The sequence below is a fragment of the Hoplias malabaricus genome, chromosome 5 (assembly GCF_029633855.1).
Source record: "Hoplias malabaricus isolate fHopMal1 chromosome 5, fHopMal1.hap1, whole genome shotgun sequence".
Taxonomy (NCBI): Eukaryota; Metazoa; Chordata; class Actinopteri; order Characiformes; family Erythrinidae; genus Hoplias; species Hoplias malabaricus.
This window is the reverse complement of record NC_089804.1, coordinates 9,506,369-9,521,030: the sequence shown is the minus strand read 5'-3', so window position 1 is coordinate 9,521,030 and position 14,662 is coordinate 9,506,369. Positions and strand designations below refer to the sequence as shown.

Below are 14,662 nucleotides of genomic sequence, written 5' to 3'. Positions count from 1 at the left end.
AAACATTGATCATATGCCAGATCTCTTTACTGAAAGCGTCACAGTACATGTTAATATATTTTTCACACGCTTCAAAAAAAAAAAACCAAAGGGGTTCTATATGCCTCAGCATTTGTTGTGTAATCTAGAAAGGCCATGCTCTGAGTATCTAATTTAGCACTAACATACCACTAGCAATGAGGGTGGTGTAGGGTATTGGTGGTGATTGTCAGAGTGTAATTGGTAACATTATTTCCCTCCACACAATTACATTTATAGATTTAGCAGGTGCTCTTATCCAGAGGAAATCAGAGTTCAGGAACTCAAGCTTTTCACATTTAAGGTTGTTTACATTATTGTAATGGGTTAGTTCCTTGTTTTTTGGACCTGATATTATGGACTAGGTGGTAATAATAAATGTCAGTACAAAGTGTTCTTTTACATTATGAGAAATATCATTTTACAGTTCATTCTGCAAATGTGACTGTCTATAAAGGGCCAAAATATACAAGTTTTTGTTGTTATTAATAGTGTGTTTTATGTCTTGCAGATCCTATTGGAGAGACTCAGGAAGTGCAGACGTCCAGCAACATGAGCACTGCAGCAGACTTACTCAAACAGGGAGCAGGTCTCATGTTTTTCATTATTACATTTCTCTTTCTAATTATTTTTGTTTTTATTATCAATGTTCCTCTCTCAATTTGGTTCCTTTACTGCAATCCTCTTCATTCAGTGTTCACGTACATAGTGCTGAAAGCTTACTGGAATTGTTAGGGCTTTTCTTATATATTTCATATGATTTTTGTCCCTTTTAAATGAATTGGCCAGACCGCAGTTGTAGAGAGAGGAGACACTGGCAACTATTATTAGTCCCTCTTGCTCAGGGCCTTGACTGGAGCCTGAATGGCATCAAGATGGTGCTGCGGAGCAGATCCTGAACACGTTTGATGCTTTAATCTGATCTCCTTATCTGTGAAGTGTACAGCCAAATTTATTTAGATGCATCTTTGACTAGAAGAAAAGCAGAGTTACCACACTATCTCAACTTCCAAATGTGAAAATATGTGTTTTTCCATTGACCACATTGAAATTGAACTAGTTTGTGGATTTTCATACACTCGCCCAAAATGGGTCTGGATGCAACTTTCAGAGCCTGGGAGTTAAGATTATAATGTTCTCAAGGAGCAAGAATAATGTGATATAAGTCCAATTTCAGGGCGAACTACCATTTTAAAAATGTTAATAAGGTTAAATAAACTTATACAAACTAATTTTGGCATTAAACACAAGTCTTTCCTATGGAATATTGTAAGTAGATGTATTTCACTAAATTGTACAGGAATCGTTTTAACACTTCTGCACTGTCAATAAGGTATTGAGATAACAATAATACATTGCCAGATTTATACTAAATTTTGCAGTTAATGATGAAATTATATGCACATTTCATGGACATAACACTAATAAATGCACTAATCAAAATTTTCCAAGTTTTCATCTTTAACACCTGAAACTACTGATTGTTTTGTCTGATTTTAACAAAATTTCTGGCACTCCCAGATTTTGAACCTTCTACTTTTAGTGCATGTGGATCACTAGGGGGCGCTCTAAGAGTGGAGAAACTATTCAAATGAATGACGCACAAACATATGCAAACATAACTTCACAGAAATGTGTCAGTTTGCGCTGTATCTAATTTTAGAGCTCATCAGACGGGTTGACTGTTTGGAAACATAACTTGGAAAATTCACTTTATTCTATATTCAGACTTTTCTGTAAGTGTTTACTTAATATTCAAATGCCAAAAGTTCATTGTCATGTGCTTGAACCTCACGACTCGTCTCTTTCTCTCTTCAGCATGTAATGTTCTGTACCTGAACTCAGTGGAGACAGAGTCTCTGACCGGACCACAGGCCATAGCTAAAGCAGTGGGAGCCACAGTGACACGCAGCCCTCGACCTTCAGCAACTGTTGTCCATTTCAAAGTGTCAGCACAGGGCATCACACTGACCGACAGCCAGCGCAGGTAACCCCCAGCACAGCCACTGCTGTTTATGAACAAAATGTGCTGATTTGCAGACATTTGATGAGGTGGTTGTGTTCATATTCAGGTCAGTGCTGTCAAATGACGTAGGGCCTGTGTGGTCAGTCATATTTAATTAAAAACATGAAAGTAAAGCCTGCGCCAATTAGATTATAAATTGCTTCTTAATATGGGCTTTTAAGGTCTTAGACAATTATTCTCACTCAGGAAAATATAGAAGGAAATAAGATCAGTGTTTCTGGAATGTAGAACTTCATAGCTTTATGGATACATGGTTTTCCTACATTGCTTTTCCTGCGCTCTTCAAGAGTAGTAGTAGCATTGGTCCTCCTTTTAGTAGTGGGCTTTAACTTTAACTATATTTAAAAATACTTAAAAATCTAATAGAAACTTTAACAAACCTTTAAATTGTGAGTTCTTATTTAATAGCAGGCACCACTTGGAATGACCTTTGTATTAGACGTGTAGTTTGCTGCGTAAAAAACGTCTTGTTTAGTGCTTAGGTGTGACATACACTGAACACTGAGTGTTTTTAAACGAGGAATGGATGCTGTTCAGAAACACTTTTGAAATACTGTGGCTGTGGTGCAAAAACCTTTTATGTTCTTTCACTGTGATATATTCACACAGTATAAATAATATCTGGTGATTTCAGCCATTTCCAAAATGAAATTTTATTTATTTTATTTTATTTTACTTTTAGATGTGCAACTGAATGTATTTTGCTGTCTTTATTTCTAACTGAGGGAGTCGTTTGTGGTTTTGCAGGGTGTTCTTCAGAAGGCACTACCCCATTAACAGTGTGACTTTCAGCAGTGTAGACCCTCAGGACAGGAGGTGGGAGTCATCTCCACACACTACTTTACACATGTAACAGTCTGATCACATGATAACATCCAGGGTTGTTTCAGAGCACTGGAAATGACAAAAGAGACCCTCTCGATGACATTTATCATTTTACATCGTTTGTCTTTCTTTCTGTTCATTAATTTGTTCAATTTGTTCAGAACTGCATGCTTTTGATAGTTTTAGATTGCCTTGTGTGATTCTTAATGACTCTCATACAAGGAAGAGCCATTCCATTAAAGGTACAATCCCATTGATATAATGAGATATGATTTAGTAACATAGTATAGTTCAGGTCTCATTATGCCAAACTAACACGGTGGAATAATTCAGACTGATCAGGCTACTGTCAGCTGCCACACTCCCAGTAAAAACGGTGGGATTATGTAGCTTTCTTACGGGGCTTAAATGATGCAACTCATTCTCCATGATGTCACAGTGTCAGAGAAACGGAGAGCAATATATTTAAGTCATAGATTTGCGAATTTAATTTGTTTTAATGTGGAAAATAGATACATATAAGAGCATGTAGTTTGCTATTAATGCTGCTTTATGACTGTGTGCTGTGTGAAAACTCATACAGGCAAAAGTAAAGTGTGTTCCATACACTGTTAGTTTAATTTCAATGAATGTGTATAAGCTTGAAAAACACACACGTTCTTGTCTGTTATACACAGCTCCAAACGTGGATTCTTTTCATGGAATGACTCTGAGTGTCAGGTTAAATGTGCTTTAACCGCTTGAGGCTCACTACGATATTTCAAGCCGAACTTGATTGTAGAATGATGAGCATGTATCTTCATTCCATTTGTGTGCGTGTGTGTGTGTGCTTCTTTATAGTTTGGGATTAGTGTGTAAAGGTTAAAATCTTCATAAACAAGTGATGTACTGGACAAAGTTGAAAGACCACTCTTCGTTCAGTTTCTTGTCAAATGTCCATTACTTTAAGGTCAAGTGAAGAGAGGTTTATTGTTATTTCAGCTGAAAAGAAGTAAAACCCTGAAGCAAAACATAGTCCCTCCAACACCATGGGGCAGTGCTATAAGTACAAAAGACATACAATAAACAAAAGAACTATACAAAAGTGCAGGGAAAATAGAAACACACAGTGATCCGACTGGACACAACTATACAGTATTATTTATAATTATACTATATATGTTTATAATCATTTTATAATATAGTCTTTCACACCTCCAAAGTTCAGCAGTGAGGGCTCTGGTGTTGCGTCTTGTGTCCTTGTGTGTGTGTGTGTGTGTTTGGGTGAAGGACAGCATGTTTTTGTATTTGCCTGCAAGTGTGTGTGTGTGTGAGAGAGTTTCTTTCTGAGTCTTTGTCTCTGTCTCCTCCTCCTGCCATAGGTGGACTAACTCAGACAGCACAACATCTAAGTAAGTGCTTATGTGTGTGTGTGTGTGTGTTTTAGTGAGCTGGTTATGCGCTTGGCATGTCTCTTATTTCATTCCTTCCTTGAAATTTCCTTGAATTTACACATCAGTCCAAACTGCTTTCACTGGAGATTGTTTTGTTTTTATCATTTTTTATGTATTAGTTTTTTAATAAATGTGTTTCAAAGTGTAAACGGAAATGCATTACTCACAAAGAATATTGATGCACATCAGTTTGTGTTCATTAAAAAAAAGCATATGATGGAAATGGGACATTTCAGAGCAGCTGCACATGAGCTGAAGTCCTTCATGCGTATCTGAGCAACTAATCACCCAGCAGTCTAATTCTCAGAGAAGTGTTTCAACAGCTGGTGTAAAGCCTCCTCAGGAGAGTAGACGCACCAGCTGCCGCAACATTTCTGTGAGAATCTGTGAACTAGTTCTTTAAGATGTGTTTGATGTGCAAACTTCTTGAGGTAGAGTTTGTCTCGTGTTGCATTTGAAAATAAACTCAAAAGGGAATGTGTCATTTTTAAATGTAATAAAACCTACATTTATCAGCCGTAACTGCTGACCATACAGGAGTCCTGAGTATTTTTACAGTTACAGACTGTAGCCTAGTGGTTGCTCTGTACACGTCGTTAGTCCCGTTTCGCCCTGTTCTTCAGTCAGGAGCATCATAGGCAGCCATTATTTGGGTGATGGACAGTCCTCAGCGCTGCTGACATAGTGGTGAAGTGTTAGTTTGTGTGTTGAGTGGATCAGACACAGCAGTGCTGCTGGACTATGGGGTAGGGACCGGACAACATCTCTGTAATCTCTCGCTCTCGCTCTCTCTCGACAGAGTTTTTGGGTTTGTTGCTAAGAAACCAGGCAGCGTGGTAGAGAACGTGTGTCACCTGTTTGCTGAGCTGGACCCAGAGCAGCCGGCCACCGCCATCGTCAACTTCATCAACAAAGTCATGTTGGGGCCACAGAGACGCTAGAGGCTGAAGATGACGAAGGAGGAGATGAAGGACAGCAGCCCCCTTCTTGTATAAACAGACAGGACATTTTTTACAGAACGCACGAAGAGGATGTAGTACATATCCTTCAAATCGTCAACAGCTCAGAAGTTAAAGAAACTGCTGATGAAAATACCTTGTCGTGCAGATGAAGGGCTTTAATTGATGCCAAAATTTAGACCAAACCCAAGTAAGAGTTGTTTTCAAACACTTCACAAAGCGAAAGTTCTAAAACTAAGAAAATATTACGCACTGTTGATTCAACAATTTTCATATCTGTGCATAAGGCATTACTTTTTTACATGCACTCAAGTGAAATACTGTATAGAGGAAATTATAATCTCAGCAGCTGACAATCAACATGTGTAATTGTGTGTGTGTGTGTGTGTGAGAGAGAGAGAGAGAGAGAGTGTGTGAGAGATTTATAGTTCATTATTCAGATACAAGATAGCTGAAGCATTGTGTATTCGCTAAATAACCAATCACTAAACCAGAGGTGAGTGGCGCGACGGCTCCAGAACTAAGTTCTCTACAAAACTACAGTAAATTCTAAGCACATAAAGCACCAGTGCAGTCAGACGGGGCTATTTTATCTTTTAGGGCTCTGTACTGTTTATAAAACAAAATACCAAAGTTCTATGTGAGTGAGCACAAAGCTGATTCACTGCCAACTAAATAACAAGGGAAACAGCTTTAAATGACTGAGATTACAGAAGCGCAGCTGCCTGAGAGCTCACCCTATCATTGAAAGCTCTTGAGCTCGATCCCTGGTGGTGCCAGGAATCTAAACAATATAACCTTCCTCTCTCGCTCACTGCAGCTAGAACGGCTCTGCCCCATCACCAGTACAGCCTTCCAAATCGGGCGTCTGTGATGAGGGGCCACATTCGCTGATGTAATAGTTTTGGGAGGTGGGTGTTGTCCTCTGAATGTGGAGCTGTACAGTGTTGAAGTGGTGTCTTCACTCTCTCAGCCTTGTGGCATTGAGGGATTGGGTGAGTCTTTGAACTGGTAAGGGTTAAACTGGGGCAAACACACCCCTCCTAAATTTAGAATAAATATAAATGCTTGAGTAGATGAAACACGGTAAATAGAGCTGCCCACTTCTGGCTAGAGCTGGTCACTGCTTATTTGTGGATTGGTTGGTGTCATGTTGCCCAAAGTGGAAGAGTAGTGGAATGTCGGAGCGTTGGATTTGGAGACGCAGCGTCAGGAGCCGAGTGAGAGTGGCTTGTAGAAATCAGTGGGCGAGGCACAGCAACACCCATGTTGTGCATGTACCAGGCAAAAGGACATTAAAGGACCATGAGTTTATTTGGAGGTCAGATTTTGCAGGTTTTTTTTTTATGTCTTTAAGAAAGTATTTGCTGATTTAGTCAAAGGAATGGCATTTTGTCCTTCGGTCACCTTTGTCCTCTCAGACACAACGTCACACTGTTTTCAGCGTCATCCAGGAGACGTGTAAAGCCTTTGTCTCACGTGTAGTGGAACATTTTATTCAAATATAATCAAGCTACAGAAAAAGACAAGCAGGGGAAATTTCTCCGCCCATGAACACTATGTTGTATTTTGTTTTCATTTTAACAAGAACTGCGACGCAAAAGCAATAACTAAAATAAAAATAAACCCAACTTGCTACTTTACTAAAGCCCTATACCGAGCACTCTTGTATTTATAAGCTTTAAGTCATGTATTTCACTTGCGTCTATCAATGAGTAATTTTGCTTTTTTTTTTTAAGAGATAGAAAGACGTCTGACAGCTTTAATATATTGTATTCTGTGTTTTCTCATTGATCTTTGTATGTAGTAATATATTCTCACACGCAGCTGACTTGGAAAGTGAAAAGACTTTGTGGAAGGACATTTATATGAAATGGATTTTTAAAGAAAAACGATACTATTTTTTCAGTGTATGCAAACATGAAGAATATAATAAAGAAATGTAAAATTGTGGTACCAGACACTTGTGCGTTTAAGATGGTCTTTTTCCTGCTGATCTTCTGAACTCTGCACACGTCAAACTTTTTTTTTTTTTTTTTAAAGTACTTTAAGCAAAAGACAAAAATTGTAATTTATTTTGCCTCTTCTTGTACTTTTCCTTTATGTCCATCCATGGTTAAGTAACATTCATGCAGTGTGTGGGACATCAAATACAGTCAGTGGAGTCCCGGAATAATGGTCAGGAAAACATTGCAGTAATGGTATATCAAAAGGGACAATGTAAACAAAGTACATATCATAAAAAGCATCTTTACTTTCACAATCTTTGGTAATTGTTGTCAATATTCTCCTATCTACAGTTGGGAAAGGTAACCTACCAAAAAACTAGACAAAATGTTGCTCTGCACAAATACAGCGACTTTTGGTTTAGCTCTTTGTTAGTAACTGAATGAAGGAAATATACATTTTAACGATCTGTTTGTGATGGTGTTTCTATGTCAGCTGATACAGTAACATTCTGTACAAAGAATTAGGGGCGAGGGTTGGGGGGGGGGGTCAAACTAATAATTAGAAAAAACATTCATCATCAAGTGCTGGTTATAAAATGTTCCCCTTTGGTTTTTGGTTCTACCATTAAATCAAAACAAAACAAAAATATCAAGGAAAAGTTTAAAAAGACATTCACAAGTTCAGTGAGCAGACCTAGACCTAATGGGCAGACCCATATTTAAGGCCAAACGTGATCCACAATGGTGACTAACCACAAAGATTTTGAGGCAGTGGTGATTAAACTTGGACTAAACATAGTTTAGCACAGCGGCTGTGAGAAGACTCATAAGCGTCGTGACTCTGAGTTCCCAGAGTTTCTACACACTCTACAGCAAGACAGCACCTAGAGGCTTCTAGTGTCAACATGGGATTTGTGATAATAACCGTAACATAAATCACCTGATTAAAGCGAGTAGGTTCTGCATGTAGTCAGCCCAGGTGTTGTAGTGCTTAATCTAAGTGTACACTCAAGACATTTCCAATAATTGAACAGCCCTCCTCAAGTTCCTCTGCTAGTCTATGGGCTAACTTTTACAATGCATCACCTCTACGAAGAGGAGCCCTTTAGTACCGCTGAGGTCAATCCATTGCATACAAAAACAACAGGTAGCTCTAAAGAATAAATAACAGTTGTTCCAAAGTGGAATAATTGTGAACTGAACTCTTCGTGAAACAATTCTCAGAGTCTGCTGGTACATTGTTTAGCTGTCAATAACGGACTTCAGTGAAACGTTTGAAGTCCAGTCAGAAATGGCGGCGGAATGGCTGGACTTCAGGAAAAAGCAGTCGGGCGGCCAGGCTGCATGTCTTGATCTTCGGGAAAATCCAAGTCGTGCTCCATGTCTGGGCTGTGCTCTTCTCCCAAATCTGGGGACAAGGAGCCTTCGATGTCATCCCCCTCCATGTGCTCACCCTTCATTTCAGCATGGTGCCTGTAAACACACAGCCAATCAGCATCAAGCAGGAAACAGCACCAATTACTTATTTTCCAATGTGCAGTAGAACAGCAAAACCAGCGGCCGTGAATAACATATTACAGATACATCTAGCTCTGGATATGTCTTTAAAAACAAAAAATCCAGAGATGATAAGGATTGAATATGTGCAATAAATTCATATTACTTTAGATAAGTCGTCAATGAGGCTTAACCGTAAGACCAATAAGAGGATATATGTAAAAGTATGTAATGCGTTAGCTACACAGGTTTGTACTCAGGATCTAATTTTTGTACGTTTTATAAAATGAGGCACCAGAACAATTCTGTCCAGGAAGTCTGCCTGTATTTTAAGAACTTGTGAAAAGGTATCCTTTCTGCTGATTTCAAAAGCAGGATAAGCCCGACCCTGAGAGTCCTTGAATGAAACTGTTGCTGTGAATAGTATGAAGACAGAAGCCTGTTCTGTCCAATCAACATTTAAATAGCACTGAAATACCCTGCAGCTAATGTCCTGAGCAGAGTGCAGTTAAGAGAAAAGTAACTCACAGAGCAGACATGGGGGACAGCTCCAAGCTGGAGTCACTATGGGAGCCATCCTCATGCTCCTGAGCAATCATCTCCTCATGCATGGCGTTGGCCAGGGCCTTTAGAGTAGAACCTCCCACCGAGGCAGAACTGTACTGCGGCAGGCTACTGTCCACCATCGCAGCCTAGAGGTAACAACACACCTTACACAATGCTGCTGGTCCTATCACTTTCAGTACACTGTCACTAGATTAGTACAGAGGCATCACAGACTGCACTGCTAGAAGTGTTGATGTGAATAAATCATATGTGGTTTACCTGCAGAGCTGAAAGAGCAGGGCTTTGGCCAAGGCTGGACTGAATATTCTTCACCAAAGAAGGTGATCTGCAGAAAAGAAGAAGCAGGCTTACATTAGCGCTAAACAACACTTTAGAAAGAGTTATGATGACCCCTAAACTGTGAAACGAAAAACAAACCACTACTGTCAATGACAGCGCAAGAATCTAAATTTAAACTTACCCAGTGATCTTCTGCGGTCTTCTCTTCTGAAACTCCAGCTCGTCTACAGTCCAAACGGCTCCTTTCACATTCTCCACTCTGACGAAACACTTATGGAGACTGAGGTTGTGCCGAACTGCATTCTACAGAAAACACACAAACAAAATGTGTCTATTTCAATATCTGAATACAATATTTACATTCAAAAGTTTGAGAATTCTTGTGATCATGTCATAATTGTGTATGAGATTCCATTTGAAATGTGTCAGGAAAATTAAAGCACTAATGTAGCTACCTGATAAATTTGGTAATTGGGTTTAAATGATTTAATTGGATCATTGTAAATGTTTTAAAGGCAACTAACATAAGCTTTCTGGACAAAATACTTTTCACCCGTCATGTTTAATGTGGAAGTAAGTTCAGACTCCTGCAGATGGTGTTACACAAGGTTGATCCTGCTATAAACACCTGTGGGGTGTGTGACTGGATTCACAGATGCAGAAGAGGTGGTACAGTGTAGTGAATGTGTTAATTCAATATGTTGGCAATGGGTCGCAAATCAGATGTTAATGTTTGTCAAAAATGAGTGACTGCATTTCTGCGTGCCACAAGCCACAGCATGAAGGAAGCAGCTGTACAGTCATAGGGGTCTACCAGCAGAGGCAAAATCCCAGTCTACAGGAAACACTCATCAGAAATGTGGCTGAAAAACGAAACTGACCGACAGGGACCACTGCCGTGTTTCATGGCTTGTGAACAATAATGACATACAGGCAAGGATTGCTTCTAGAAGTTGACGCAGGTCATTCACAGTCAATTTTGGAAATAAAACACTGCAGGAAAATTGCAGAAAAAAGACAGAGTCTGACACCTCCAGTGCGTTAAGTTGACCTCACTGTTAGGATTCGGACTGGCTATCGTCCTCCTACACCTCATGCCAAAATAGTAGAATGACTACTCCTTTTATGAGTCAAATTCCTTTTTCTTCTGTAGTAGGTGGACACCACACTCTCCCAAAAATCTGGTGATGCAATTTGAACCACAGTGCTTTTCCCACTGGGCGGCACGGTGGCGCAGCAGGTAGTTCGCAGTCACACAGCTCCAGGGACCTGGAGGTTGTGGGTTCGATTCCTGCTCCGGGTGACTGTCTGTGAGGAGTTGGTGTGTTCTCCCTGTGTCTGCGTGGGTTTCCTCCAGGTGCTCCGGTTTCCTCCCACAGTCCAAAAACACACGTTGGTAGGTGGATTGGTGACTCAAAAGTGTCCGTAGGTGTGAGTGAATGTGTGTGTGTCTGTGTTGGCCTGTGAAGGATTGCCGCCCCCTCCAGGGTGTATTCCCGCCTTGCGCCCAATGATTCCAGGTAGGCTCTGGACCCACCGCGACACTAAATTGGATAAGCGCTTACAGATAATGAATGAATGAATGAATGCTTTTCCCACTGCATGCCATTGGCTCAACTCAACTCAACTCTGCATAGCTCAAGGCACTTTTCCCTGGTCGCTTTTCTACTTGCACAGCTCCTCCCCCATGAAATATCACCAGTGAAGTCGCAAACCCCTTTCTCTAATGGGAACTACTGCCATTGATGCAAGAGTGGCTGAACACTGATGTAGCCTACATCCAGAAACATGTCCAGTCCGTGGCATATCAAATCACAGCTGTTATTCATGTTTGTGTATAACGTGCTGTTAGGTTTCAGTAACAGGTGATTCATTTATTTGTCCAATGAGCTTATTTTAAGTATTTTAGTAGCTATTTCTAATAGCCTGCTCAAGGAGTACTGCCAAAAAAATAAATCACAATATTGTGAGAACTGTACTTGGATTCTACCAATTAATTATGTGCAACCGTTTCCAGCATCAGTAAAACCAACAAATTATTTTTTTGGGCTACTCTGAAGATGAAGCAGCTTTTAGATGAGACAGATTCTTCAATAATCAATAACTATAGAAAGCCATACTGAAAACTTAAAACATACAACACTTTATAAATTGTATAAATCAGTGATTCCCCAAAGAGAGAGAGTGGGGGGGGGGGCATAATTCCACTTTAAAAGATATTTGTAAAATTATTTTTTGTTCAATAAGAAGTATTCAGGGTCGCGGTGGGTCCAGAGCCTACCCGGAATCATTGGGCGCAAAGCGGGAACACACCCTGGAGGGGGCGCTAGTCCGTCACAGGGCAACACACACTCACACCTACGGACACTTTTGAGCCGCCAATCCACATAACAACATGTGTTTATGGACTGTGGGAGGAAACCGGAGGACCCGGAGGAAACCCACGCAGGCACAGGGAGAACACCAACTCCTCACAGACAGTCGAAGTATGAATTATGAATTACAATGTTTAAAATAAATTTCAGAGGAGTCTGGAATCAAAAGACGTGCACGTGTCAGAGCGGGGGGCTGAAAAATAATCGTATTCACAGAACAAGTTTGGGAAGCACTGGTATAAACGATGAAGGAAAGATCGGTCACTTACCTTCCATGTTGCTGCATTGCGTCTGAAATATGCAAAGTTTCGTGTGAACCAGTTGTAAATTTCATTTAGAGTTAGCTGCTTATCAGGGGATTCAAAAATAGCCTGAAAAATACAACAGAATAAAATAATCAGTATCAATGTAGTTTTCTACTACCTATTACTACTTATACACACACACACATTTCACATAAACCGAAGAGACACTTATAAACACAAGCCAAATATATCGTGATATAACAGGAGGCCAGCAGCTGGCAGATGCTTCTTACCTGCCTTATCAAAGCTGCATATGTAAATGGAGGTCTGACCTCGGCACTCAGATAAAACTCCTTATTCTGCACAATATCTGGGGTGTGGGGGATGAAAAAGAGTTAAATATTTTAGCAAAAGCAAACTGTACAAAAAAAGAAATGAACCACAATTCTAACCAGCCACAGCGCAAAAAGCAGAACTGGTCTGTTTCTGTTTTTGGCCTTGAGGCCATAAACAAGGCGCTTTTCTTTATTTATATTTAGCTTTCAGTTTAAAGTTGTACCGTTATTCACGAGTAGCTGCCAGACATGCACGCGAAAGTTGACGGCTGATATTACTTGTAGATTAAAAGGAACACACAATAATTACTGGTCCATTATTGAGCATTTTCAGTAATTACAATCAACTAAAGTCATATTTTTTTTTTCTAGTTAAAGCCCTGAAGAAGCAAGCATATGGGTTCCAATTTGAATTCTAAACTACACAGCTCCCTCTGCTGGACTGTGTGTGGCTCAAAATACTACAGTGATAACATTTGTGATGGAACCAATTAATTAAATAACAAGCTAGAAAATATGACGCCTATTTTATTCAATGTTTTCCAGTAACTGCGGAAATTAGAAGTGACTAACATTGGACATAAAAATCATGACATTTTTGTTAAATATAGCATCGCTTTAGCTAACTAACGTACCCTGTATCTATGTGTTCCGGCCAGTATCAGTGCTTTGGTGAAACTAGTAATCGAGGATAAAACCAATAAGATATCCATTAATTCAGTTTATAATGGGGTTTAAGCTTTATCTTAGATCTTATAGCCGAGTGTTTAAAAGGTATTGCTGGGTACAGATCTGGGGAATCTGAGATGCCCACCGCTCTCATGCATTCACTCAGGTTGGTAAAGAAGGGGGGTGCTGATAACTCAGGGAGCCATCTTGTCTATACTAACTTTCTCGCTCTCAGTTTTTAAATTACTCTCTTCTAAATAAACCCACAGGAGACAATTCACTGTGAAACAAACATCGGAACTCTCTCTCGGTTTCTCTCCCAAACCGAGCAACTGCCTGCCCACAGTGACCCGATGCTGGAGAAAGATTTTATAGATTGGGGTGTCCCTGTCTGACCGAAATCTAAACAGCTGTGACCAGGATGCAGATCATACATGTCCCACACACCTTCAGAACTCAATGCCAACACAGGCCTCAAGATTTGGAGGGTTCCTGCTCCTCTCCTTTCATGGAGCCATCGGTATGTGCCACACTGTTTCTATTATTTTGCCTCTGTATTCAACAGTTTTGAGTGTATGTCGTTCTACATAAGATCTTCTCTAACCTTGGTCCATGGCCATGTTATATTTGTCCGAGTAGCGCTTGCGGATGGGCCCTACTCCATGTAGACTGGTGGGAATGATGACAGTAGGCGTCTGTGACAACGGTGTTAGAGGTGTGGACGGAGCCGTGGCACTTTGGGAAAGGCTCATCGAAGGAGTGTTCTTGGGCACAGTTGCCTTGGCGAGAGTGAGGTTGGAAACCAGATTCACCTTTCAGGACACACATGCACAAGGTAAACCTTACCATTCAAGCATTCTTGCATGATGTTAGATGAAATGGGTTAAATCTTTGTGATGATGGAAAAGATGAAGAATGAAAAAAAGACATTTCACATAAACCAAGGCAACACACAAAAGCCACTGAATAAACCCAGACAACAAGAAAGCGACTGATCTTCCTGGAAGGTCTGACAAGCACCTTTTGCCAATACAACCATCGCAGTCTATTAAACATTTTGGTGGACAGTACACGGTAAATAAATAAAGGTGCCACAAAGACCTTAGTGTATGAATCTAGCAGACAGACACACTGCCAACAGGCATCTGGGACTGTTTATTTCTGAGCTGTGCCTGTCATTCCGTCCAATTGTAAATCTTTGTGTAAACTCTGAAATACTGCCAATATCTCAGTACAGAACGTCCCTTAAAACCCTTCACTTCTTTAGTCAGTGACATTTTCTATATGTATAAGCTACATTTTTTTTAGGGAAACAAATAACCCACACAGTATTTATTCAGCAAATAAACAATGAGATGTACATTTTGCAGAAATGGGAATTTCCAGTCAGTAAATGCAAACAAACAAAAATTTCCACCCAAACTGAGATTAAAAGCCTTTAGGGTTCTGGGGAGAAACCCAGAATCATGGTGAAAACAGAGGTTA

General features: G+C 40.1%; 2 protein-coding genes across 10 annotated transcripts in view; one reads left to right on the top strand and one right to left on the bottom strand.

Moving 5' to 3' along the window:
* tns2a (tensin 2a) overlaps window positions 1-7,062 on the top strand; it is a 58,622-nt gene extending 51,560 nt beyond the window's left edge. For 4 of the 5 annotated variants that reach the window (XM_066671231.1, XM_066671233.1, XM_066671230.1 and 1 more), the window contains exons 24-28: window positions 530-607; window positions 1,837-2,005; window positions 2,792-2,860; window positions 4,231-4,260; window positions 5,102-7,062. In XM_066671231.1, the coding sequence (XP_066527328.1) occupies window positions 530-607; window positions 1,837-2,005; window positions 2,792-2,860; window positions 4,231-4,260; window positions 5,102-5,243 (488 nt within the window). In that variant the 3' untranslated portion in view covers window positions 5,244-7,062. The remainder of the gene's footprint in view (window positions 1-529; window positions 608-1,836; window positions 2,006-2,791; window positions 2,861-4,230; window positions 4,261-5,101) is intronic. The other variant, XM_066671232.1, reaches the window with a different exon arrangement.
* Window positions 7,063-7,330: 268 nt separating this feature from the next.
* Window positions 7,331-14,662, bottom strand: part of foxp1a (forkhead box P1a) — a 47,593-nt gene continuing 40,261 nt past the window's right edge. For 2 of the 5 annotated variants that reach the window (XM_066671235.1, XM_066671236.1), the window contains exons 11-17: window positions 13,782-13,989; window positions 12,467-12,543; window positions 12,198-12,299; window positions 9,735-9,856; window positions 9,533-9,599; window positions 9,236-9,399; window positions 7,332-8,683 (exon numbers count right to left, since the gene is read on the bottom strand). In XM_066671235.1, the coding sequence (XP_066527332.1) occupies window positions 8,524-8,683; window positions 9,236-9,399; window positions 9,533-9,599; window positions 9,735-9,856; window positions 12,198-12,299; window positions 12,467-12,543; window positions 13,782-13,989 (900 nt within the window). In that variant the 3' untranslated portion in view covers window positions 7,332-8,523. Of the gene's footprint in view, window positions 8,684-9,235; window positions 9,400-9,532; window positions 9,600-9,734; window positions 9,857-12,197; window positions 12,300-12,466; window positions 12,544-13,781; window positions 13,990-14,662 lie in introns of all 5 variants that reach the window. The other 3 variants (XM_066671239.1, XM_066671238.1, XM_066671237.1) reach the window with 2 other exon arrangements.